Source organism: Acanthopagrus latus, chromosome 3, assembly GCF_904848185.1.
Source record: "Acanthopagrus latus isolate v.2019 chromosome 3, fAcaLat1.1, whole genome shotgun sequence".
NCBI lineage: Eukaryota > Metazoa > Chordata > Actinopteri > Spariformes > Sparidae > Acanthopagrus > Acanthopagrus latus.
Window position 1 is genome coordinate 16678233 of NC_051041.1, and position 25701 is coordinate 16703933.

The 25701-nt window shown below is 43.2% G+C and overlaps 3 protein-coding genes across 4 annotated transcripts in view; all 3 read left to right on the forward strand.

Moving 5' to 3' along the window:
- Nucleotides 1–10467, forward strand: part of rapgef5a (Rap guanine nucleotide exchange factor (GEF) 5a) — a 49781-nt gene extending 39314 nt beyond the window's left edge. The window contains exons 14-26 of the mRNA XM_037093001.1: nt 1835–1926; nt 2041–2071; nt 2387–2465; nt 2652–2801; nt 3221–3318; nt 4062–4184; nt 4804–4982; nt 5091–5181; nt 5271–5321; nt 5448–5535; nt 5662–5726; nt 6743–6797; nt 7148–10467. Of these exons, the coding sequence (XP_036948896.1) occupies nt 1835–1926; nt 2041–2071; nt 2387–2465; nt 2652–2801; nt 3221–3318; nt 4062–4184; nt 4804–4982; nt 5091–5181; nt 5271–5321; nt 5448–5535; nt 5662–5726; nt 6743–6797; nt 7148–7266 (1221 nt within the window). The 3' untranslated portion in view covers nt 7267–10467. The remainder of the gene's footprint in view (nt 1–1834; nt 1927–2040; nt 2072–2386; nt 2466–2651; nt 2802–3220; nt 3319–4061; nt 4185–4803; nt 4983–5090; nt 5182–5270; nt 5322–5447; nt 5536–5661; nt 5727–6742; nt 6798–7147) is intronic.
- Nucleotides 10468–10599: 132 nt separating this feature from the next.
- Nucleotides 10600–12431, forward strand: LOC119016770 (lactose-binding lectin l-2-like). The gene has a single exon (XM_037093002.1). It carries the CDS (start codon nt 11698–11700, stop codon nt 12187–12189), a length of 492 nt encoding a protein of 163 aa, XP_036948897.1. The 5' UTR covers nt 10600–11697; the 3' UTR covers nt 12190–12431.
- A 4375-nt stretch (nt 12432–16806) lies between these two features.
- On the forward strand, nt 16807–24661 carry cdca7b (cell division cycle associated 7b). Of its 2 annotated transcripts, none has more exons than XM_037092767.1 (10): nt 16807–17099; nt 19126–19272; nt 19373–19473; nt 19722–19977; nt 20095–20163; nt 21408–21590; nt 22028–22177; nt 22288–22437; nt 23594–23730; nt 24191–24661. In XM_037092767.1, exons 1-10 carry the CDS (start codon nt 17001–17003, stop codon nt 24210–24212), a joined length of 1314 nt encoding a protein of 437 aa, XP_036948662.1. In that variant the 5' UTR covers nt 16807–17000; the 3' UTR covers nt 24213–24661. The 2 variants fall into 2 exon arrangements, with proteins under 2 accessions (XP_036948662.1, XP_036948663.1); XM_037092768.1 differs by having other exon boundaries at nt 16811–17099; nt 20095–20157.
- Nucleotides 24662–25701: the final 1040 nt, after the last annotated feature.

The window sequence follows — 25701 nt, forward strand, 5'->3', positions numbered from 1 at the left end:
TGTTCTCTCATGGTCTCTCTGTGCTCCTGCTGTTCTCTTGTTGTGTCTCTGTGCTCCTGCTGTTCTCTCATGGTCTCTCTGTGCTCCTGCTGTTCTCTTGTTGTGTCTCTGTGCTCCTGCTGTTCTCTCGTGGTGTTCCTGCTGTTCTCTTGTTGTGTCTCTGTGCTCCTGCTGTTCTCTCATGGTGTTCCTGCTGTTCTCTTGTTGTGTCTCCGTGCTCCTGCTGTTCTCTTGTTGTGTCTCTGTGCTCCTGCTGTTCTCTTGTTGTGTCTCTGTGCTCCTGCTGTTCTCTTGTTGTGTCTCTGTGCTCCTGCTGTTCTCTTGTTGTGTCTCTGTGCTCCTGCTGTTCTCTCATGGTGTTCCTGCTGTTCTCTTGTTGTGTCTCCGTCCTCCTGCTGTTCTCTTGTTGTGTCTCTGTGCTCCTGCTGTTCTCTTGTTGTGTCTCTGTGCTCCTGCTGTTCTCTTGTTGTGTCTCCGTGCTCCTGCTGTTCTCTTGTTGTGTCTCTGTGCTCCTGCTGTTCTCTTGTTGTGTCTCTGTGTTCCTGCTGTTCTCTTGTTGTGTCTCTGTGCTCCTGCTGTTCTCTTGTTGTGTCTCTGTGTTCCCGCTGTTCTCTTGTTGTGTCTCTGTGCTCCTGCTGTTCTCTCGTGGTGTTCATGCTGTTCTCTCGTGGTGTTCCTGCTGTTCTCTCGTGGTGTTCCTGCTGTTCTCTTGTTGTGTCTCTGTGCTCCTGCTGTTCTCTCGTGGTGTTCCTGCTGTTCTCTCGTGGTGTTCCTGCTGTTCTCTTGTTGTGTCTCTGTGTTCCCGCTGTTCTCCTGCTGTTCTCTCGTGGTGTTCCTGCTGTTCTCTCGTGGTGTTGTCTGAACTGGATTTGAGACCCTGTGATGCCAAAGAATGAGAAACGCACTCACAGTTACACGCTCTCAAACAACAAACACACACACCAATCACTTGTCCTTCCGTAACCTGACAGCTCCATCGCTCGGTGCTGGGTTGCCATGGAAACCAAAGTGCGAGGGTTGGCATGGGTATAATCTCCTACGGGGTGCGTAACCCAGGTGACAGTTGCCTAGTAACAGAGGAATGAGAGGGGAATTGGGGTGGGAGGCTACGGCGGATCAATGACAGCGATAAGCAGGTGTGTAGTTATGTGTGTTCATGCTTGTGTGTGTGTGTGTGTGTGTGTGTGTGTGTGTGTGTGTGCAAATTGTTACCGTTGCTGTCTCCTGAGCCTTCATGTACACACACACACACACACACACACACACACACACACACACACACACACACACACACACACACACACACACACAAACTCACTACAAAGCGTGCCTAGTCAGTCAGTTTCAGTGGAAGGAACAGAATTTGTCAGATTTCTTGTAATGGACCACGCAGCGACACTGAGCCGCTCACACTTCCTTCGTGTCTTGTTTCACAGTGTTGATGGGACGTTGCATTTATTAACGGTGACTGAAGTTTCAGCTTCTGTCATCGTTAGACTGTTGAAATGGGCCAGAAGCATTTCTGTGGAATGCTATTGTTAATATTTAAAGGATGTTTCTACTGATCATAAATCCCTTTTTAAAATCATGATAATTCTCCTATGTGAACACTTCTATATGCTGTCCGACAGACGGCTGTTGATTGTTAATATTACAGACATCTGTCAATGTGGAGCCAGTAACGAACGGATGTTAAAGAGTCTAATGACATCCAAAGATGAGGATTAAGGCATTCAGAAGTTGCTCCTACAGCCAGTTACCACCTTTTCTAATCATTGATCCACTGGGTGTAATTACACAGATTGTGTTGTTCTGCTCTCTTTCTCTCTATCAGACCCTCTACAGGTGTGTTTTAGAAGATCTGTATGAGTTCCCCACGCTGGAGAAAGACCTGAAGGAGTTCCAGAAACTCCTTCGTCGCAGACAGTAAGTGTGTTTGTCTCTGCAAGAGGACTTTTTGTTCTCTCTATTAAATATGACTAAATAACTAATATTGTCTTTGTGACCCCTCTCACTGTTGTGCTTCTTTATATCTTATAGCACTGTGGATGACTGCCCTCCAAACCAAAAGGTAAGTCAGTGACAGGGTCATGTTAGCTACTGACTACATCCATGCCACGATATCATTTGGTAAATATTAGAGGTGCTGTGATACAGCCTCCTCAAAAGTGTGTCAAGGATCAATTCCTGCACTTAGACTGGCTGTTAATGACATCAGAATACCATACATGGAGACAATTATATGCAAAATGGAAATAATTTAAATCAAACAATAAACTTGACATGACATGCTCTGAGCTGCACGTGTCCTCAGCACCTTCAGTGAAGTATAAATACAGTAAATACAGTTTTAAACATCAGTGATTCTTCTTCTGCTCTCTGTCAGAGCAAACCAGTGCATCAGCAGCTGAGTCTGAAGGAAAACTCTCTGCAGCTCAGAAGTCCAGCAACTGAGACGAGAGACGGTGAGTAACCGACACAAACACAAAACACACACATACACAACACACACACACTGCCCAGGACTGTTCACAGTGACCGTCTGGGAGTTACTCCTCGTCCATCTGTGTTGCTGCTTGTAACGTCACTGTTTCTGCTTCTGCTTCATATCAAATCATTTCAAGTCTTTACTGGTCTATGATGTCTTCCAGTTATTTGTTGTGTATACGTGAGCGCTGATTCCTACCTGAGCGTCCACACGCACCCCTCAATGGAGGCCCATGAGCTGCTGAGGATCGTGGGTCAGAAGATGGACCGAGCAGAAGACGACACTGTGCTCGCTGTGGTGTCACAAACTGGAGGTGAACTCACGCAAACATGACAAACACACATTCCACACTCAACACATCAGTAGAAATATGACATTCACTCCTGAAAATGTGAATTTACTTAACGAGTGGTTCCCAGTCAAGCCTTGTCCTCAACTCCCTGTCCTGTGAATGGATTATAGACTGGATGTAACTTAGCGGTTAAAAGTTAATATTAACAACATATTTTTATACAGTTTAATAGTCAATGTTTGGTCTGTGAGGTCAAGTTTGCATTTGTAAGTCTGAGTGTCAGAAATGAGAAACTGGATGTTTGACCACTCTGTATCCATCACTGTTCTTTAATCTGTTTATTCCATACATCCCACTACTGATAGATGTTTAAACTTTATACTGATGCTTTGTATTGATGTTAACTATCTAAACTCTCCTGTTCTGTGTTGTGTCTGCAGAGCGGAGGGTGCTGCAGCCCAGTGACTGTGTGTACTCAGAGTCTCTGACCCCGCAGGGAAAGCTCATGGCCTGTCGCAGGGATCTTACTGAGATCTTGGTTTGTGTGATTCTCTGTCATAAACACTGAAGCTTTGCAATTTTTCATCTCAGATGGAGGTTAAAGATGCAGTTTGAAGGTTTAAAACAAATCACAACCTCTCTGATATTGTTGGTAGCCTCTGCATCATCGTCTGGTTAAATCAGGCATGTTATGAATATTCTAATTCTGATGTATTTACACAGAGTTATGATAAGTCATGCGTTATAAGCAAAGCAGAAAGACTCAGGCCAGCTGATTGTTAAGAAGTCTGACTCAGTGGAGAGAAAAGGTGTGAACCACAATGACTTTGTTGTTGCCCGACTCAGTATGAGGTGTTTCTCCGCAGTGGAGCTTCGGTAGTGAATCCTTGAATGATTTTACAATATTAGGAAGTGTACCACCTGTTCCAGTGGTGGATCCACTACAGTGGACCAGCTTAAAAACTGTCTGTCCAGCTTGTAGGCTGGTAGCATTTAGTTTTATTTACAGTGGTTGCACAAATATTCATACCCCTTGAACCTTTCTGCATTTTGTCACACGAGTCAACTGTGAGACTCACGCATGGAGAACTGAAGTTAATACGACAACCTGTAACCAGTCGGACAGAACAGTTGTGTTGTAAAAGTTGTCGCTCCTCTCTGCTTTCTTTAAATGGATCTCCTCATGGTTCTGATAGACAGAAACTGTGTGTATGCACAGTGTGCTCTGTATTTGTTTACACAGTGTCTTTCCTTGTGCTAACTTTACTTTTGTGTGTGCAGCCTCCTCTAACAGACAGTGCTGAGCTTAGCAGGAGGCCAGTGCGGCTCCTGGGTATCAACACCTGGGACGTGGCAGCTGCTCTCACACACCTGGACTGGAGCCTCTTCAAATCCATCCATGAGGTATATACTCACTACACACACACACACACACACACACACACACACACACACACACACACACACACGTTTTGTTGGCATGTGGCTTATGATAAATTCATATTCATGACAGAGATTGGCAGAACATAAGCATTAAAGATGCAAATGCTCTACAAGCCCCACTGGCTCCTGAGTAGAAAGTCTTCCTGCAGCTGAGTGCGTCAGATGAAAAGTCACAGGCTGTGAATGTGTTTGTATCTTTAAGTCTTCACTATGTTTTGTCCTCGATTCTCAATCTGAGCATTTGCTGCATGTCTCTGTTTTCTATGATGGTTAATCGGTTTATTAAGATGTCGCCTTGGATTCTGAAAATCAGTTTTATCGACCGTATTCACACAGAGAGCCTTTTCCACCCACTCAAATGTTGTAGCCCAGAGTGTAGATCATAGAACTGAATCTGACAGATCTGATCAACAGTAGCAAACAAGTGATCGGATGTTTTAACTTGCAGTCGTCCCTCTGGATTTCACGTTCCTTTTCATTTAATCGAGAAAGAGAAGAAAAGGCTGCTGTGTGAAAATGGTCTACAGACATACAGACATTCCATCAGAATAATGGTGATATCTCCTCCCTCCACATGCAGCAGGAGCTGGTGTACTACACCCTCAGCCGGGCTCCTGGCACCGGCCACACGGCGGCGCTCTCAGTTCTGCTCCAGCGCTGCAACGAGGTCCAGCAGTGGGTCATGTCCGAGGTTCTGATGTGTGTATCGCTCAACAAGAGAGTGCAGCTGCTCAAGAAGTTCATCAAGATCGCTGCTCAGTAAGAACACACACTGAGAAATACACACAGATAAAAGTGCAGGTGTTAAGTGCGGCAAGATTTCCAGACATGATGTCCTTCTTCAAGATCGTGTCTGTGTGTCTGTAGTTGTAAAGCCCAAAGAAATCTGAACTCTGCATTTGCCATCATCATGGGTCTGAACACAGCAGCTGTCAGCCGCCTCAACCAAACCTGGGAGGTAAGAGTGTGTGTGTGTGTGTGTGTGTGTGTGTTTGCTTACACAAATGTGTGTCCTGATGAAAATCTGACCCAATGACTTCCTTTCAGAAATGTCCGGGGAAGTTCAAGAAGCTTTTCTCAGAGTTGGAGCTCATCACGGTGAGACTCACTCAGCAGACTGAGATGGAAGCAGAGCTTGAAATATTTTCCTCTTTTGATGCGATCACTCTTTTTCAACCCTCTCCCTTCACTCTCTTCCTCCGTCGTTCCACCGTCTTTCCTCAGGATCCATCTTTGAACCACAAAGCTTATAGGGAAGCCTTCAAGAGGATGAAACCTCCCAAGATCCCTTTCATGCCTCTTCTCCTGAAAGGTATCACGGCTTCACACACGCACACACAAACGCACACCCACACACACACATACACACACACTCACACACACGTATAAACTTTATAGTTTTTGGTGAATGAACCTGAACACACTCTTCTGCTCTTAGATATCACCTTCATCCATGAAGGAAATAAGACCTTCCATGACAACCTGGTCAACTTCGAGAAGCTGGTGAGTTGCGTCAGTGTGTGAAGTCATGTGATTATGACATCATCACATAAATGGTAAAGAGGATATCATTAATATAGCACTCTTCCTCTCATTCACCTCAACACAAACACATACACCAATAACAGCAAGCCACCTAACAGGGTGCTGGTCTAACAGCGGGAACAATGTGGGGTTTGGTTTCTTGCTAAAGGACACGTCCACATGTGGACAGCAGGATCTGGGGATCCAACTGCCAACCCTGTGATTAGTGGACAGCCAGCTCTGCCTTCTGAGCCACTGCTGCTCCATCATACGTCTGTTTCACTGTCATTAATCAGAGCGGCATGCTGCCAAAGAAAAGAAAATCTTGAGTTTCTATGAGGAAGAAGAAGAGACAAACGGTCCGGTGCTGGTGAGGACAGAAACACCTCAGACAGCAGCTCAAGTTTGTTTGAACACGTCAGTGAGTCTGAAGAAACCACAGAAACGCTGTACGTGTCCCAGGACCCAGTCACCTGGAAATATAATCAGTACATCTGCATTAAATAAAGGGTTTTATTAACCAATGCACCAATTTACATACATTAATCACTATTTATTGGCCATATGTGAGCAGACTGTAGCGTGACCTGATAATTGAGACCTTTCTCCATGTGTCTTTGGTTTGTGGAGTTGTTGAAGCCGTTAAGTGTTGCAGGACTGTAGATTTCATCATTGCCTCTTTGAGGCCTTGGTAGCCAAGCTCCTCTGTATCGTTCTGAACTCCCTCATATACAGACACCTCCCCGGCTCTCAGATCCTTCCTGCCACCCAGCCTGCTACACCTTTAGCTGGTGTTCTGGTCATTTTTTCAGCACCACTGCTCTGGAACTGTGCGACCTGACTGGTGCAAACGACCGTGATGAGCTTCTTCCCGTTTGTTCTTAAGTTGGTCTTGTGAACTTGAGTTCTCAGGAAAGCACATAGAAATAGTTCCAGAGATATTCTTTATGTCCAGTGTTTATGTTGACACTTCATGTCTTCTCTTAAACCAACAGCACATGATCGCAGACACCGTGAGAATGATTCGCCACTGCCAAAGCGACCAGCCAGGTGAGTGTTTTCCCATCAGAGTGAACTGAGCAGGTGCAGTGGTACTGATCAGAGACCAGCTGGGTTAGTCACAGAGGCTCTCCAGGCTCAGCATCTCCCCTCCTCAGACTCACTGTGAATAGCTTTGGAGTAACTCATTGTGAGGAATCTACTGCCGCCTGCTGCTCAGTCAGTGAACTACAGCCTACCTGAGTCTCTCAACACACTTGTCTCTCACAGTTTCCAAGCAACCATCTCCAGACGGTCCTTGACTCCCTTTATATGTCTATAATACAGTCTGTGTTTACAGCAGCAGTGTACAGAAAACTCTTCTGGCTCACTAATGTGCATGTTTTTTGTCCGTCTCTCAGGCAACGAGGTGATCGGGGTGGACAGTGCGGAGGTGAGGGCGAGCGTTCACTACCTGCACATCATCGACAATCAGCAGACGCTCTTTGAACTGTCACACAAACTGGAGCCCCGCGCTTAAACACACACACACACGTACCCTCATAGACACAACCTCAACCAGTACGTGCGATGCTTTGTGCAGAGACACGTCACACACTCACACATCCACTGCAACAACATCACAGTACCAGCAGAGGTGCCAGGTGGACTCAAAGGTGCCATGGGTTCTGATGAAAAGGAGTCCGTGCACACTCTGAACTGTCCATAGAAAGAGAGTCTGCACATGAACATTTGCCAAATGGAGAAGGCTGTAATTAGTTTGTACAGTATCTACTGGACTGAATGTGCCCTTGTTTTTGTTCCTGTGATGAGCTTTTGGTAATTTATGAGCCTGTTCTCCAGGTGGAATGTTCCTTTTTTAAATTTTTGTCAAAGTGTGGTCGCCCGCCTCAGAGGTCAACAAGGACTTGATAGCCTCTCATCATTTCAGTTGTAAATACAAACGTTCTGTGGAGGAGTTGGATCTGTCGACCCGCTCGGTGGGTCAGGACTCACACACCTGCCTGTGACGATCCCAGATACACGCCATCGTTGTTTAGGTGTTAGTGTGGAGCCTTTTTTGGTTATTATGTGATAGCTAATGCAGTACGAGGTAGAAACATATCTGCACCTCGCTCACAGCGTGTTGTGTGTGTCAGGCTGACTGACTGACGCTTCAGATCACTAAAGCTCTCCTGAACGTGTCGAGTCCAAACACACGGTTACTGGTTCTGCTTCACATTTCAGAGTCCGGTTGACTTTTAGCCAAACACTCCTCATGCACTCTTCTCTATGATGTCTTTGTGTGTATAGATAATGCTGATTTTACATTGTATATTATATGGACCTATACATTTTCAGTGCCAAACGTCACATGGAGTTCTGCAGCACAGACGCACTACAGAGGCCGAGGTTTGTTTAGGATTCAGTGTCTTTTAGATTCCCTTGAATTAGTCCTGGAGAGTCCTGGAGAGATGCTTGCTGACATAATGATGACTGGTTTCAAGGTGCATGATGGTATCCAACACAAGCTGGGTCGCTATGGAAACACAGCTCCATCATAGAGCTGTTTTTCTTTCTTTTTTATCCTTGAGTTATATGAACAGAGCACGTCAGAGCTTTGTTAAGAAATAGTTTTATTCAACAAAGTCATGTTCATTCATTATGACATGGATGATTCGTTCTCACTGACTGAACAGATTATTCAACAGTTCTAGGTAAACTGAGAAATGAACACAGGTGTGGACAGAATAGAAGCAGAAGCTTCCTCTGTGATGCCAAGACTCTGGTTGTCCCTCTAACATTGGTTCTCATTATTGTGGCTTTCTAACTACTGAGAGAATGATCCTTTGAACCAAATAAATCCTCAAATTCTGACATCTTCCTATGAAAAACACCTATTTGCTATTCAAATCACTGAGGAACTGTCTTAATAAAACGATCACTGCATCCGTCTGTAATGCAGCATGCGATGAGGGCAGTCATTCAGAAATGATACTTAATGGGTGATGATTTTTACAAATTAAGTCAAGAATCACGCCCTTGACCCCGGAGCAGTCTTCACACCTGGCAGACCTGAGGTGTGTTCTTTGGTCCTCGGCCTCTATCTGCTCACACAGCCAGTCAGTCCTACATCTCTGCTGAGTAGGAGGAAAGAATCCTAAATGTAATGGAGCGGTGCATGTCGTGTGTTGTTTGGGTAGTTAGGAAACATTGGGGGGTAAAGTGCAATACAGTAGAAATGTCTTTCACCAGAAGTGTTCATCATCATTTCAACAGAGCACAGAGCTGCTTTCTCCTGCAGGTCTTAACCAATCATACACTTTAAACATCTTTGCATCATTAAAAAAAAATTTAAAAGAAAGATCGGAGGTGATCTGAAGGTGAAGACTCACTTTTAAACATCATTCTTGTGTTGTGAGCAGCTTGGACTTCGTCTGTTATTAAAAACTCCAAGCTGTTGTTGTCACCAGCACTTCCTGTAGATGCTCTGAAAACTGAGCATCGCCCAAACTGATCCATTCCTGTTCAAAGCTTATTTTAGCCATTCAATGTGTACAGTTTAAATTATACAGATCATAGAGTGGATTTTCCATTTAAAGCAAGACTATATAGCTTGTGCTTGATGACAGCCACTGCAGCTTCTCAGGAGTTATGGGATAAAGATAAATGCTGTAGCTGTATTTGCCTGAAGTTTGCTAACACTAGCATTCAGCTAGTATTTAGCATTTGCCAATTTTCTTAGCCTTTAGCTTAACACTAACTAAATGCTAGTCTTTAACATCAAGTTGAACACAAAATTAGCATTTAGCATCAAAAGCTAAGATAACAGTAGCTGTCATTATCCTTCATGTGCTACTAGTCAAACCAGACATGCCAACATGTTTCGTTGGTTTCAAGTTCAGCGTTTGATTCATAAGAGAAACGGCGTTAAAGTTCCACTTTCTGCTTTAAAGATGCTTTTAGCGAAACCAGAGTTTCTTTGAGCCGATGAATCAGAACCATGGTCTGTTGATATCGGAGTCATGGAACGGCCTGGTGGTTGTCATTCTTACTGTTGACCTGTACATGACACACACATGCACAAACACACCTCTGCTCAGTGTGTTCCAAGAGCAGAATGACTGTGTTATACTGGTTATTTATTGTAATATACTGTTTATTTATGTATTTTTGAGGTGACAGAAGATCATGTGCCATGTTCAGAGGTTCAACAATGTCGACGTGCATTCTCGATAAAGAAACTTGTCTTTGGTTTGAAGCTGTGATGCTGGAATGTAAAAGTTCTTGTTGTTACGTTTAGTGGCCAGTTGAGGGCAGCATAAGATAAAGTCAGCAAGTCTCATCTGTCCTCTGCTGTCATGGACAGGAAACCAACAGGAAGGTGTATTCAGTGTTCTATTGGCTGTCGTCATGACTGTAAAGTTACGTTTTTTAAAGCATTGTTGTTTAAAACCTGTTTGCATGTTAAAATAAAAGACACAAAGTTCACAATGCAAGAGAGACACGGCGAAGGCTTTGTACTATTGTAATATTGTTGATGTGTAAATATATGCCCATGTTTGGTATGTTATTATTTATCAGTTGTAAATGAAACAAAAAAATGAGTCACCCACGAAGCAATACGTCTCCCCTCGTGACCCTCAACCTCCTGACAGCTGAAGCCACATGTCTTTTCTAAAGCTGCGTTTTATTATGTCAAATATGACTGAACTGAATAAATTATAGGTTTTCTGTGACATCTCCGTCTAAGCTCGTGGTCCTTATTTCTTCAGCAGAGACTCTGACTCCAACATGCTGCTGTTGCTCTTGTTGTTCGGTCTGGTTCTGGTGTCTGGTTCTGGTGTCTGGTTCTGTATGTACAGAGGAAGTCTTTTTCATCAATGCAGCACAAACAGATCATTTCAGTGATGAGGAAATATCTCCATAATATTTAATAGTTTCAGATTTGTCTTTTTTAATCGATTAATAAAAAATATTGAGATTTGGAAGAGCTGCTAATGGTAATATGGAGAAAAATTATAATTTGTCATATTTATTCAACTCTACTAACCCATAAAGACAAAGATTATGTTTTCTTTTACACAAGTTCAAAACATTGTCCACTGTCCTGTGTTAACGTAACCATGGTTTTTTAGCCGTAGATTTACAGCTGCATTACACGTGCCTTGATTTTGGAGCTCTGCTTAACGTATCACCAACCAGATCAGTACAGTTTAAATCATAATGGTTGTTTAAGGTGACATATGTAGCAGTGTTAGAAATTATTATCAAGATGCAAAGAAATAATGTTTCTAAAATATTTTGGTGCCATGTCAAAAACATCTCTGTTGTGTTGCAGAGATATCTACTGAAGTTAACATGCTAACAACTAGATCCAGGCCTGAAACCAGAGCCGCCCAGCAGGCCACCTAGATTCAGTCTTTGTGTGTTGTTAGCGCGCTAACAGCTGGGTGCCAATCAGAGTTACCATTTGTTTTTCATTTGCGCCTTTGTGTTTATCTTCAGGGCATGTCTCTCTAGTACATTTACACTCAGGTGGGGTAAAGATTAGACATATTTAAAAGGGCCTAATACTCATTCACTGACTTTTATTCTAAGGACAATAATGTAAGGGGTTACAGAGCACATTGATTTTTACTTTATTAATATGTTTTTGATGCAACAGAAGTTCATTTGGCATGTTCAGGGGTTCAATAAGTGCATGACAGGTTTTTAGTTACAGCTGCACGTGAGCCTGTGGTCTTATATGGCTCATTTCCAGATAGTGTGTAGCTGTATACAAAGATACGATACCAACAGTGTAAACGCCCTCACTGAGGCCTATAAATGAAATGACCTTTCAGCTGTCTGCAAGATTCTCACTATCACCCGACAGAGCAGATCACTGCGAATCCAAAGACTTCAGATTGTCTCTGACCATCACATCAACCCCTCGTCCTGCAGCTGCGACAGAGACTCTGACTCCAACATGTTCTTGTTCCTCTTCCTGTTTGGTCTGGCTCTGGGTGCTGTGTCTCCTTCAGATGTGCCTCAAGTGAAGCTGCAGCGTGGCGGCTGTCCCATGTTCTGGTACAGCTTCAACGGACGCTGCTACAAGTACGTTTCAACACATTTGACCTGGGCTGATGCAGAGCTGTACTGTGTGTCAGAGGGAGCCAACCTGGTGTCTATCCACAGTCGCGAGGAAGAGGATTTTGTCAAGTCCCTGGTCAAGAACTTTGACCACGGTGAAGGACCCACCTGGATCGGACTCAGTGACATCCACAAAGATGGAAGATGGATGTGGTCTGATGGTTGTGCAGTGGACTTTGTCTTTTGGAATGCAGGAGAGCCAAACAACTACGGAGGAAGTGAACCCTGTGTTCACAACAACCATGGCACAGATCGGAGGTGGAATGACTGTCTGTGTTCAGGAACTTATCCCTCTGTTTGTGCATCTCGCATAATGTGTCCTTCTTAACTGATGTGGTTCCATATGTCTGATTCAACCTGGGCCCTGTTCACCTGTTTCTCTGTTGATGTGCTACTACAAAGATAACTGTGTATAATGAATGTGTGTGTGTGCACCTGGATTGGACTCTGAGGTGATCAGTGACTTTCCACCTGTTGCTCTGTAGTGATGACAGATTTAAATGTGATGATTGAAATTCTCCTTTTGTTTTTTGCGTTTTGGATCCCAGCTGATCATTAAAGCTTGTTTTACCTTCCTACCTCTGTGTGTCCTGGGTTTGGGTCATTTCATGAAAAACTCTTAAAGGTCCTATTTGTAAGAAAACACTGACACCTTGGGATGGCGACCGACCCGATCTACAGTCCCAGCGAGGCAGTATTTGAGGAGCTGGGAATGAGACTCAAAAATCAACGTTCATGGAAACTGGAAACAGATATTTTATACTTGAGCTCCATATTTCACTGCTCAGTGTTGTACTGTTTTACTTCACTACATCTATTTGATAACTTAAGTCACTGGTTACTTTGAGGATTCAGATTAATTATGCAAAATATGATCAATGAGAATACTATAATGTCATATTATACATAAAGATTAAGCTTTAATCTTTAAACTTAAAAGCCATTATTGATTAACATCTATTTTTAGTGTGTTGAGGAAAATCTTCACAGTTGTTTTCTGGAAGAGGCAGAAAATGTTTCTGTGCAAACTGTGGAGACAAACGGCTTCACATGGCAAACTGAAATGTCTAATCTGACCTGTTCATCACGACACATTTGTACTAAAGGAGAATTTAAAAGAAATGCAATATTCACAAAACTAAGTTGAGCATTTGTTTGACTGAATATCAGATTTATACAGATCGAAGCAAATATTATTGAAACTTAAGTTGTTCTTGATCAAACTCTGTAGTTTGTGAGGTGCAGCTGTGACGACCCTGTCTGGTTTGTGTTCACTCATTTCTGTGCAGGTGATTGAGGAGGCGTGTCAGGAGGAGATGCCTCACCTGAAACTGATCGACATCAGGGCTCCTCCTCCCTGTATGACCTGGCTATCAGTCATCTGGCTCTCTCTCTCCTTCCCAACATGCAGACTTTCTGTTTAGTTAGAATTATTTCCTACATCCACACACAAACCCACACACTTCACACACCACTGATATACTGACCTTCATACTTGATCTTATTTTTGTATAAAGTTGTTTGGATTAGCTCAATAAACTCTTCTGTTAAGTGAAATCTCGTTGTTGTCTCGCTGTTTTGTCTGAACTCGGAGCTGGTTCATGACACAACCATTTCTGTATCACACAGTTTCTCCTCGTTAGAAACAAGGCGGAACTCATTTCATTGTTGTTCACAATAGCACTGGTGGAAACAGCTTCCTCTGGTCACATGTTCAACAGACGTCATGCTCCTGATGACCAGACTCAAGTTAGAGTTCACTAGAATGTAGATCTTCCAGAGAGAAACCCGGAAAGACACAATGAGAATCGGAGAACACACACACACACACACACACACACACACACACACACTTTTCAAACCTTCAAGCCCTCTGAAAGACAGAAATCTTTTCTTCTGACAAAAATGAGACGACTTAACTGAGTCATTACAAAAGCAAACAGCAGTAGAACAGAAGAACTATTACAGATGTTTCCACTGAAAAGCTCCGAGCAAAAATAAAAGGAAGTGACAACATCTTCATTCTGTGACAGCTTCTAACGAGTCACGTGTCACGAGTCACTCCTGAATGTGACAGACTCCACAAAGTTTGATGAGCAGTGAACATTTATTACTTGTTCACTGCTCATCCTGGTTCACTTTTTAGAGTCCTGCTTCACTTTTATCCAAAGTTTCTGATGAGACTCTTCTTGTTCCAGTGGATGATAATAGTTTTGCATTGCAGTGTGAATAATGTGGAGCTAAACATTTGCGAGTGACGTACGTCGCAGTCGGTCCTGCAGCAGTGATGTGCTGCAGAGCTCTGGGCTCATGGTCACAGAAATGATTTCTGACATTAAAACGTGATTTCAGGATGTGTGAGGCTCAGGTTGCAATAAGCTTACAAACATTCATCAAGTCCAAGTTGTCATCATCCCACGTGATGCTGAGAAGACTGTTGATCACACAGAGTGGCCTTTCTTATTCAGCACTGTGGAAACGGTGCTGAACAACAACTGCTGGTGGCTGTCGACACGCGGCAGACAGGCTCTGTTCTGACTGGATGGAGACCCCCTGGAGGTAGAAGTTACATGTTGTGTGTTTAATGAATACTAAGGATTACTGGATAATAATAATTTTAGTGATGATGATGATGATCATAATAATGCTCAGTCAAAAAAAAAAAATTCAGATTTCCACCAATATTTTCTTGTATCAACAGTTATTGAAGGTTGTGGCAGTTAAACTTCAGTGTGACACTGACAATAAATGCTTCATGGACTGATTGCAGCCTCTGAAAAATCATGTTCCTTGTTATCTAAATATCCTGGCCCAGGGGTCCAAGGACACGTTGGACTGGTTCCTGGCATTTCTGCTGAATAGATAAGAAAAATAGATATGACTGTATCATTGGGAACGTGACACAGTTTAACAGCTGTTGATGGAGAGTGAACAGTCATTGCTGGTGTCCTGGTTCATTTTCGATCCATAAACTCCTTTATGATCATCAGATGATGATGTTTTTGTTCTGTGTGCTGTTTAAAGTGATTGTCATATACATTGGACCAATGATACGACACCAGCAGCGTGGACACCTTCTCCAAGACCTGTAAAAGAAAGCGGGCTCTCTTCTGTCTCTGCAAGATTCTCACTATCACCCGACAGAGCAGATCACTGCGAATCCAAAGACTTCAGATCGTCTCTGACCATCACATCAACCCCTCGTCCTGCAGCTGCGACAGAGACTCTGACTCCAACATGCTCTTGTTCCTCTTCCTGTTTGGTCTGGCTCTGGGTGCTGTGTCTCCTTCAGATGTGCCTCAAGTGAAGCTGCAGCGTGGCGGCTGTCCCATGTTCTGGTACAGCTTCAACGGACGCTGCTACAAGTACGTTTCAACACATTTGGCACATATAAGAAATGGAATGATTGGCCATGTTCTAAAACTCATCCGTCTGTTTGTGCATCCCGCATAATGTGTCCTTCTTAACTGATATGGTTGAATATGTCTGATTCAAAATAGTTTCAGTTCATCTGTTGCTCTGTTTATATGCGTCAGCACTCCACAATAAAGATACAAATTTGCATTCATGCCTGTGTACAGAAGTTATTTCACTTCATGAAATGAACATTAAAATATGTACAATAATAATCTCCCTTCATGGTGCAAAATAAGCATGTCAATAAGAGACAGAAATAGTCATCTACAGTTGACTTGTTGACAATCAACAGATTTATAGATGTTTAGATTGACATTTTTTGTGTTTTTGCATCTCTCTCTCTCTCTCTGTCTCCTCTGACAACTAAAAAAGAGTGGAGGAATGAGAACAGGAATGAGGTGGGTGAGACGACAGGTAGGCTGATACAATAGACACTAAGTCAGGGTCATAGCCGGGCTTTTGTAATACTGGGCTCATGGCTGCCCAAACTGGGACTGGCAGAAATTTCTGATTAATTTTTTTTTTTTTCAATTAATTTAAGGAAATGCTCTTCAAAATATGTAGGATTCCTAACTATGAATGACACTTTGTGCAGGATGTCAGTCAATTCAGGGAACTTGAAATAACATTTTGCATTTTGACAGTACAGCAGGTGTTTGCTTTTGACAGGTAGCGCAGCACTGATTCTCAGATTTGGCCACCCAAGGGAATGAGCATTATCACGAGATAACGATGCTTCTGTACAAGAACATAAGCATCATCAGGAAAAAACAGTTTTACCATCATATCGTCAGGTCATCAGTTCTGATAAATTGTATTTTTCATTATCTTTATTAAATGTTACCCTGTGAAGATTTTGACCAGTGTTAGCAATACAGAACAATGTTTTTTTCTGATCAAATCCCTTTTTGTGTTTGTTTTGTTGTGCATGTGTGTGAAGGCATGGATCATGTAAAATGCATGTGCTGCAGGTTTTATGCTACTGGCCACATTAATGTACAAATGACCACAACAATGGACAAAAGGCAGCAAAATAGACAACTAGCAGGTAGCACAACTGTAAAGGATTTAGGATTTAAAATCACTGTTGCTAATGTTTCATGAGGAGTCTGTGAGAAAGAAATGTAAACATACATTTGTTTTGACACACAGAGCACCTTTAATATACAAACTGTTTGAGTCTATATGCAGTTTGAACTACTTTATAGGCCTACAGTAGATCAACCATAACAACACACCACGGGAATCGTGAATTACAAACTAAAGCTATGCAGATTAAAAAGTGGGCCACAAAATGTTTCTTTTAACTTCAGGGGATTAGAAACTTGAATACCTTAAAAGTGTGAGTGTACCTGCTCCACCTGTGTTCAGACTGATAATAATAGACAATCTTTAATCTACAACAGGAAGACAGACAGTCAAGGAGAAGACAGACTGATTTATAGTCAATGGGGCGAACATGACCACGCCCATATACCGTTTCCGCGCGAAAGGACGGACTGCACCATTGTGACAGCGGGGGGGAGACAGAAGAAGGACTGCCTTTAAACGTAGAGACAAACACCTTAATCAAAAAGTACAATTGAACGAATACTCTTTCTACGTGGATAGTCTTTAGTGGAATCTCATAATTACAAGTAGTGGACTTAACAACACATTTTGGTGTCAGACGACCGACCGAAAACACCCACTTTTGCAATCACCAGACGTCTCTGGCGGTTGATGTTTAAATCTCTCCGTGCTTTTCATGATTCAAGACTAAACTTTCCGTGTGACGGAAATTTGGTGCAAAACGGAGATAAAATGACCCTCAAGTCAAAGGTAAGCGGCACAGTAGTGTGTGTGTTTACAGCACTCTTTTCCACGTCGGCTTTTGTTGTGAAGCAAAGTCTCAATGAGCCGAAGTGGCCACCATTGTTATCATCTAAGTTAGCTAACGTTGTTGGTCCCAGGGAGCTCCATTGAACAGGTGCTCTCTCGCCTTTCTCCTCTGAATAAGATGATTTGTGGCTGTAGCTAAAGCAGTCATGTCATTATGTGACTGACTGAGCCCCACATCTATCGTACGTCTTTGTTTTGACCCGGTTAAAACCAGCTAGCTTCCACGTGATCCGCCTCACATTGCTGTTCAGGTGACTCTTAACATGAACTGTGAGCTAACTAATGCTCAGAATGAAAGAGTTCAGGTTCAGTGGTCAGAGGGGAACATGGTGGATCTGTCCAGTGACAGGATGGTCCCAAATAATCTCAAAGGTTTGTACACTGTTGTCATAAGAGGCCATGAAAGAGCAACATGTAAACACTCAACGCTTAACAACTCAGAAAACACTTAACTTGGTTATATTTCGCTTAATGTGTCATGATTTGCAAAGATGAGTTTGAACTGCTGACATGTTTATAAAACCTGCAAAAATGAAAACAACAGATTTGTATAGATATGTATGTCTGCTTTGTGAAATAAGTATGCTGTGATGTAATTCCATATTTGAGCACCGTCATTAAATGTGCAAAACCAAATTGCAAGAAGGTTCAGACTTTAAAACTTTTCTACATTTTGGGTCAGAAGGCAGGTATCTGAGTGAATGGTTGAATTGATATTTATTGATTTGTAATAGGGATAAACTGATGAGTGAAGAGGCTGGCACACATGCTACGGCACCCACAGCAATGTTAGCAATGCACTTTTTTGGTCCAAGCCATGTCCCTGCGCACTGAGCTATTGCCGCCCCAAACTAACGACCTATCAATACTGCAAAGTCTGGATCTGCTAGTAACTTGTAAAAGCTATCGTATAAAAGTAATGCAGTTAAAGCAAAAAGTTTCAGAAAATGGGAATGCTCTCGAAAAATACTTCAAAATTGTACTTGAGTATAGTTCTGTTGTGGAGTAGGGTAGTAGTGCTTTTTAAAAATTTTGACACTAAGATTTTAATTCAGTTAGAATATCACTTCTCCTTGATAAGCGAGTATTTGTATCAGCCCTTACATTTCAGTTGACCCATGATTTACAACAGTATTTGTGTCTTTGGGGCCACAAAAAATGAGGAAGTAGAGCCAATGTCAAAGATAAGAAAAAAGAAAAGAAAAGCAGCAGGTCAAAGTGTTTGTTCCTTTTCCACTTAACTCTGCCCTGTTGTGGCTGAGAAGCTGCGCTGGCCTGTAGTGATAAGGACGTCCTTGGGTTCAGTTTGGTGTCTCCCAACGTAAACTCCAGAAAACACTTCAACGACAGCCAGCCCCGACTCAGGTGATCCTGGCAAACTGCCGAGTGGCACAGCTGAACTAACCTCGTTGTTCCCGCAGCATTCACTAATGTTGCAATACATTCCTCTTGGAACTCAGGGAAAAATCATTGCTTTTTAAATTTTTCATTCACTTGATTCATATTTGATAGAAATCTTTGCAAACATGTGGTACAAGTTTATGCTCAGTTGGGAAAAATAATGTAGTTGTTGTAGTAATTGTTCCTGTATATTCAGCGTTACTCCCCAGACTCATTGTATGCATCCTTGTAGTCTGGCAAAGGTGTTGAGTTAATTTCTTCCACCATAAAATATGTGTAAAGCTGATTTAAAACTAAAATTGAAATCCCACGTTGCTAACAACCATGTGTGCAGTCTTTGTTGATGTATCGCAGCATATCTTGGCATGTTACTGCCACCTGTTGATCAGTGGAATAGTGTCACACCATTGTTGGGACTTAAGGATTGTGCACAAGATGAACAGAACGAGAACCAACTCAGCAAACAAAAAATGTTGTGTTAACATGGGGAGAGAAACCTGCACAGGTAATGTGTATGATTTGGCTGCTGAATGACCCAGAAGGTGCTTGATATATCTGCCACCAGGCTCCATGTTTCAAATCCAAGTTTATCACTGCGGAGCTGGCTCACCTGTTCAGCCAGTCAGACAGTGAGGAGGAGTTTGAAGGTTTCAGTGAGGATGAGGAAGAAGAAGAAGACAGAGGGTGTTTTAACAAACGGCTAAAGAACAAGGTATTAAGCATTTATTGTTGGCTGCATTATTTAATGCAAATGTGTTCAATACCACAGCCAAAGCATCAGACTGAAGACTTCTTCCTCTGGTTTTCTCCAGGTGGTGGATTCAGAGGAGGATAGCGACGGGGACACAGGATTCTACTCTGATGGCGAAGAGGCCCCACCATCAAAAAGGAGGAGTCTTTTAGTAGCCTTGAGGTGAGTATGTGTGTCAGGGGGGTTGGTTTGGATACGGTCGCAGTCATCGGCTGGGTGGACGGACGCTCGCTCGTCACCCTCACCCGCTACAAAGCAGCTAACATTGAAAATGAGTATAGCGGCGCTGCGCCACTGTTCCATTGTTTGGGGAGAACCTTGTCCATGTGTAGTTATTGAGTTTATTGCTGTGATGACTTTGGGATTCTCCAGTGATTAGATAACAATCGTAATTTATTGTTGCTCCTCAGGTTCCCAGTCAAAAGGCTCTCTACCCCCAAAAAGGAACCACAAGAGAAAATAATCAAAAAGCCAGTCAAAGAAACTCGTCCTTCACAGAGAGCCAGCAAAAGGCAGAGGACAAAGCAGCAGCAGCAGCAGCAGGATGGGGAAGAGGAGGAGGAGGAGGAGGAGGAGGAGGAGGAGGAGGTGGAGGAAGACAAAGACAAGGTCCTGTCTCAGAGCCTCAGGAAACGAGACAAGAACATTAAGGAAAACAAGGCCATGGTATTGAACCCTCACCAGATTCAGTGTTTTGTCCAGATCCTGACAAACTGTATGATCTGACACAATCCATCTTCTGTCAGATGTCCTTTGACTCTGGTCGTCTCTGTTGTCTTTCAGCTTGCTAAGCTGTTTGCTGATCTGAGCAGCATGGCTGACCTGACTCTGCCCTCCACACCTCAAGTGAGTGTAAGCAGCAACACTAGTTTCTCACAACAGAGAGATGAACATGCATTCAGCTGGAAATAAGCGGCTCATATCAAGAATATTGATCACCAGTAAAATCACGTCACATTCATTTGGCAGACTGCTTTATCCAAAGAAACTCAAAATAGGTGCCTGTTCATAGGAACAACAGACAGATAGTTTAGTAGATGATTAATAACGTGGATGTTGATATTTGAAAAAGACCACAACATTACACAAGCTGTGGTTTGTTAATGATTATTTGTATAGGGACAAGATGGTGTGCAGTATCCCTCTCTAGTGTAGATGGGCTTTTTAATATACACACAACTCAACAATAAAATACATACAAAACAACACAAAATTACAGCATGTAAAATCGTTTTGTTGTTGTTGTGTTTACATTTACTGATCACACTGCAGCCACATATAAGAAATGTGAGAGCAGACTGTATCTGCTGAGGAAGCTCAGGTCCTGACCTCCTGACCTCTTTCTATGACTCTGTGGTGGCATCAGCCATTTTCTGTGGAGTAGTCTGCTGGAGCAGCAGCAGCATCTCAGCAGCAGGAAGGAAGAGACTGGTTAAACTAATCAAGAAGGTCCGCTCCATCCTGGGATCCTCTGGACCCGATGTAGGTGGTGGGAGAGCGCAGGATGATGGACAAGCTGTCATCGCTGCTGGTGAAGGAGTCCAACCTGCAGGTCACTATCTCAACACCGGGCTGCTCCTTCAGCGACAGGCTGATACACCCCAAGTGTGTGAAGGAGAGGTATCACAGGTCCAAGTGTGTGAAGGAGAGGTACCGCAGGTCCAAGTGTGTGAAGGAGAGGTACCGCAGGTCCAAGTGTGTGAAGGAGAGGTACCGCAGGTCCAAGTGTGTGAAGGAGAGGTACCGCAGGTCCATGTGTGTGAAGGAGAGGTACCGCAGGTCCATGTGTGTGAAGGAGAGGTACCGCAGGTCCATGTGTGTGAAGGAGAGGTACCACAGGTCCATGTGTGTGAAGGAGAGGTACCACAGGTCCATGTGTGTGAAGGAGAGGTACCACAGGTCCATGTGTGTGAAGGAGAGGTACCTCAGGTCCATGTGTGTGAAGGAGAGGTACCGCAGGTCCAAGTGTGTGAAGGAGAGGTACCGCAGGTCCAAGTGTGTGAAGGAGAGGTACCGCAGGTCCTTCCTTGCTGCTGCTGCTGTAGTAGTAATAATCACGCACAGTACAACTCACCACTGTCTTGTTATCTCTGCAGAAGAAGAAGCGAGTGTCGGAGAAGTCAACGCCTCGGAAACGCAAGTTTGAACCAGAGGCTGGGTCAGAGAGGAGGAACCCGTCCCGTAAGGCTCGTCCTCCTGAGAACTTTGCGGTGGAGGAAAAGAGCGAGCCGCTCACCTGCAGAAGCCCCAAGACTGTAGATATCAGGAGGCTGGTGGAGGTACAGTGTGCAACACACACTTCACACTATATGCTGACATATCCAGTGTGCATGCAGTCCTACACTGCTCATGTACATGTAATGCAGTTCAGTTTATGGGAAAGGGAAACCTTTTTGATATAGGAGTCATTATTACTGATAATTTCCTGATTACCTGTCACCTGCACTGTAAAAGCAGTTCATTGTATACTGTATATGGGGGAAAGGCTTTGATTGTATGTGGATAAACCTTCAATCAGACACTTGTTCACTGTGGTATTGAGGCAAGAACACTCTGGCAAGAAACATGTTAAACCAGGTCGCAGCAACGGTGCCCCTATTAAAAAGTGGTGGTGGGGACTTGTTTGTCATGGAGGGAGGTGAGCTGTGGCATTAATCTTTTTGGCTGAATAGCAGTGACCTGTGTGAGCTTCAGTCTGTGTGTTGTGATTGAGCAGGTGGACAAGGAGCATGCCGGTGAGAGACGGAGGAGGACGACGAGGGTCAGGAAGAGCCAGTATGATGTGAGGTCGGTCGACGAGATCACCAAAGAAGACCTGGACAACATAGCGTACCGCAGCAAAGACAAGATCTGGGACAAGGAGAATGTGAGTCACATCAGGACTCTAGTGGTGCTGGTGCTGGACTGTACTAGGCGGTCTGGATTCCTGCTGGGTTAGTGCAGTTTTTCATTGTATGTTAATGCTTTGCGTTCCAGGGCAGCTCGTGTCACCAGTGCAGACAGAAGACTGTGGACACAAAGACAGTGTGTCGCAGTGGTTTCTGTGTGGGGGCCAAAGGTCAGTTCTGCGGGCCCTGCTTGAAGAACCGCTATGGAGAGGACGTTCGCACTGTGCTGCTCGACCCGGTCAGTACTAACTCGTGTTTTTCTCACTTTGTGTTTGGTGTACTTGAGGTGAGTGTGGGGTCCTCTGAGACTGAAAACACAACAGTGATGAAAAACAAAAAGTTCATCAAACCTGAATTTGCTGAATTTTATATCACATTGCGTTGTAAGAGACAAACATTAATTTGCCTGAATGTAAGTTATACTTTTGTATTTATTTATAAATTTTTGGGTATTTGTCACTGTATATGATGCAAAGTCCATCTGAAATAATAAGTAAAAGCAAATAACATTTAACAAGAAAAGTAAGAATGCTGTCATTGTCAGTGAGGGTGATGAAGTGGTCCGGGACGATATTTACAAGCTTCTGCGCTTCCATAAGCTGTGGTTTAGATTGTATTTATTTTAATTTCCACCAGACATGTGTATTAATGTTTGATTTACGTAGGAATATAAAATGATGTGATGTTCATGGGTTGTTATTGTATTACAGACACTTCACACACAGCATTTCAAAAGGCGTTCTGATTGTCTGTTGGGCTGTTCTGTTCTGTTTAGTTTTGTGCATGTAAGAGGAAACGTGTGGTTCGTTTAACATCTTGGTCAACAGCCTTACTGATGTCTTTTTAAAAGACAGTTTAGTTTTCAACAGAGCAGTGGGAACATGAGTAGCTGAACGCAGAGAGCAGAGAGCACCACCTAGAGACACTTCGACTGAACTGTTGGTCTGTAAATGTGCAGCTGCTTTAATTCAGTGCTCACATTAAACTGCATGTTGGAGTGTGTGTAAAAATAAACTAGAGTGATGTCATGTAACTAATTACATTAACTCAAGTACTAGACATGCTCAACTTGCTTGAATTTCCATTTTCTGCCCATTGTTACTCTCCTACATCTATTCGATAACTTTAGTTACTGGTTAAGTGCAGATAACGAGCTGCATCTGGGCCAAAGTAGCACAAGTTTACAATTCGGTAAAAAAACACAGATTCTGTAAATCAGAAAAATGCTGAACATCGGATCGATAATAGGTCAACCCATTGTACACAGCTTAGACATAAATATATGTATATCAGATTGAATCATTATAAATGACCCCAAGAAGTTTTCATACTGGTGCATATCAGACTACATGTACTTCGATACGATACCATTTAATTTGGACTTTTCTTTGTAGACTTGGTCGTGTCCTCTCTGCCGTGGGATGTGTAACTGCAGTCTGTGTCGTAAGAAGGAGGGCCGCTGTGCTACAGGCATCCTGGTGGGATTGGCCCGCTACAACGGCCATGACAACGTCCATGAGTATCTGGAGAGGTAGAGATCTGATCCTTCTGTGCTGCTGCATTGAATACATTATTTAGATGACAATTAATATCTGTGTCAAGTGACTGAGCAAAATTATTCATTAAAACAAGTAAAACCGGGGCGCCGTTTAGCTTGGTCAGTAGCGTGCGACCCATGTGCCGAGGCTCTGCAGCGGACCTGGGTTGGACTCCCAGCCCGGGTCCCTTTGCTGCGTGTCACCCCCCCTCTCTTACCTTGTTTCCTGTCACGCTCTTCAGACAAAAAACTCTTCAGACAAAAAAAATACTTTCAAAAAAAAAAACCAAACAAGTAAGACCCAGAAAAAATCATTGAAAGTTGACTTTCTGTGGGTTTGGACCGTATGTTGGACAAAGATGACTGACAGTTCAATAATGACAACAATCTTGAGTTGTACTGAGAGCTGCACAGACAGCAGATGGATCTCATGTGTTGTGTTGTCTCGTTGCAGCATTCAGAAGGAGCTGCAGTAACGTCCAGAGAGAGACCGGGAGCTCGTACAGCTGCTACCTGCAGACGCTCGGGCTGCACAGTACTGTAGAACTCATTTTAATGCACATTTGTAGGTTTAGATGGACCTTCTTTTTTTTTCTAACTAGAGAAACAATCAAAAAGTTGTTTTCTATTGTCACCTTAACACAAGGCACATCCCCTGTTTATATGTTCTATATACTATGATTTAAGGCTGCATACTCTGCAGGCATGTTTTTTATTGTCTTGAAGTCAGAACTCGGCTCTGAGTTGTACATGTTCATTTCTACCTTCTGATGTTCTCTATAGCCAGTGGAATGTTTGGTTACTTTCTGTTACGGATGCAAAAAGAGCCTTTTATACCAACTGCCTTTTCTAACAAGTGAGTAACTTTGCAGCTTTCTTGTCAGTCCACTGTAAAGTTGAATAAAGAATGGCATTATCTCAATGATTTGCCATGTTCTGTTTTTTTTTTTTTTTTTTTAATACATTCTTATGCGTGACTTCCCCAGGTAAGTGGGGTCAGATCCAGGTCAAGTCTTTTCTCCTGAGGTGATCTTATATAATGACATGGTAGCATTGCTGCAGGGCAGGGGTCAACCTGAGGTCACTGGTTGGTCATGTGGCATACACAGAGAAATATAAAGATGTATTAATAGATGTTTCTGATCTGTGTGTGTGTGTGTGTGTGTGTGTGTGTGTGTGTGTGTGTGTGTGTGTGTGTGTGTGTGTGTGTGTGTGTGTGTGTGTGTGTGTGTGTGTGTGTGTGTGTGTGTGTGTGTGTGTGTGTGTGTGTGTGTGTGTGTGTGTGATGGCCTCATTCAGACCAAATCAGGCGTTGTGTAGATCTGTGCAGGGTTGTGCAGCTGTGACACGACCGGGACAGTATTTTCACCCGGTCCAGTTTCTGGCTCTGACTTGGGAGAAAAGACTCTAATGTCTTCTTCTCCATCCGAATCAAGTTTACAGAGTATTTCTCCTCCCTGCTGGTGCTGCATGATGTTGTTAAAGGCACTAAGCAACATGATCGACATTAGGAGCGATTTGACTGGATGTAAATGTGTGTGTCTGTTTCAGCCAGTGCTTATCAGAAAACATGAAAACATTCCATCGTAAGTATTATATCAGTAGGCTGTATTATTAGACTCATTTTATATGTGAAATGTAAACCATTTCAACAACAACACTGCTGAGCTACTGTTGACTTGGTAGACTTACCCATGAGTCCATGCTACCACAGCCTGAACACACTAGACTGGCTTTCCTGCCTCAATGCCAGATTTGCTCTAAATGAGGTCGTACTGCAGCGTGACTTCCACGCAATAGAGCCTTCTGCCAACTGAGCTGGCTAGTTTAGCTGGTGCAGCGCCCGGCTTACTTGAATGTGGATAACATAATTTAATCGTGCAGCCCTTCTAGACTTTCCAAATGTTATTGGATGGCTCAAATTCTGACAGTGAAACAAGTCATTCCATGGGGGTTGTGATGTCT

What these genes read in the sequence shown, in the direction of transcription:
- LOC119016770 (XM_037093002.1), top strand. Translation starts at nt 11,698, where the DNA reads ATGTTCTTGTTCCTCTTCCTGTTTGGTCTGGCTCTGGGTGCTGTGTCT.
- cdca7b (XM_037092767.1), top strand. Translation starts at nt 17,001, where the DNA reads ATGTTTAAATCTCTCCGTGCTTTTCATGATTCAAGACTAAACTTTCCG. An exon ending in AGTCTTTTAGTAGCCTTGAG is followed by an intron (nt 19,474 to 19,721) that starts GTGAGTATGTGT and finishes GTTGCTCCTCAG; the next exon opens with GTTCCCAGTCAAAAGGCTCT. An exon ending in TTAAGGAAAACAAGGCCATG is followed by an intron (nt 19,978 to 20,094) that starts GTATTGAACCCT and finishes GTTGTCTTTCAG; the next exon opens with CTTGCTAAGCTGTTTGCTGA.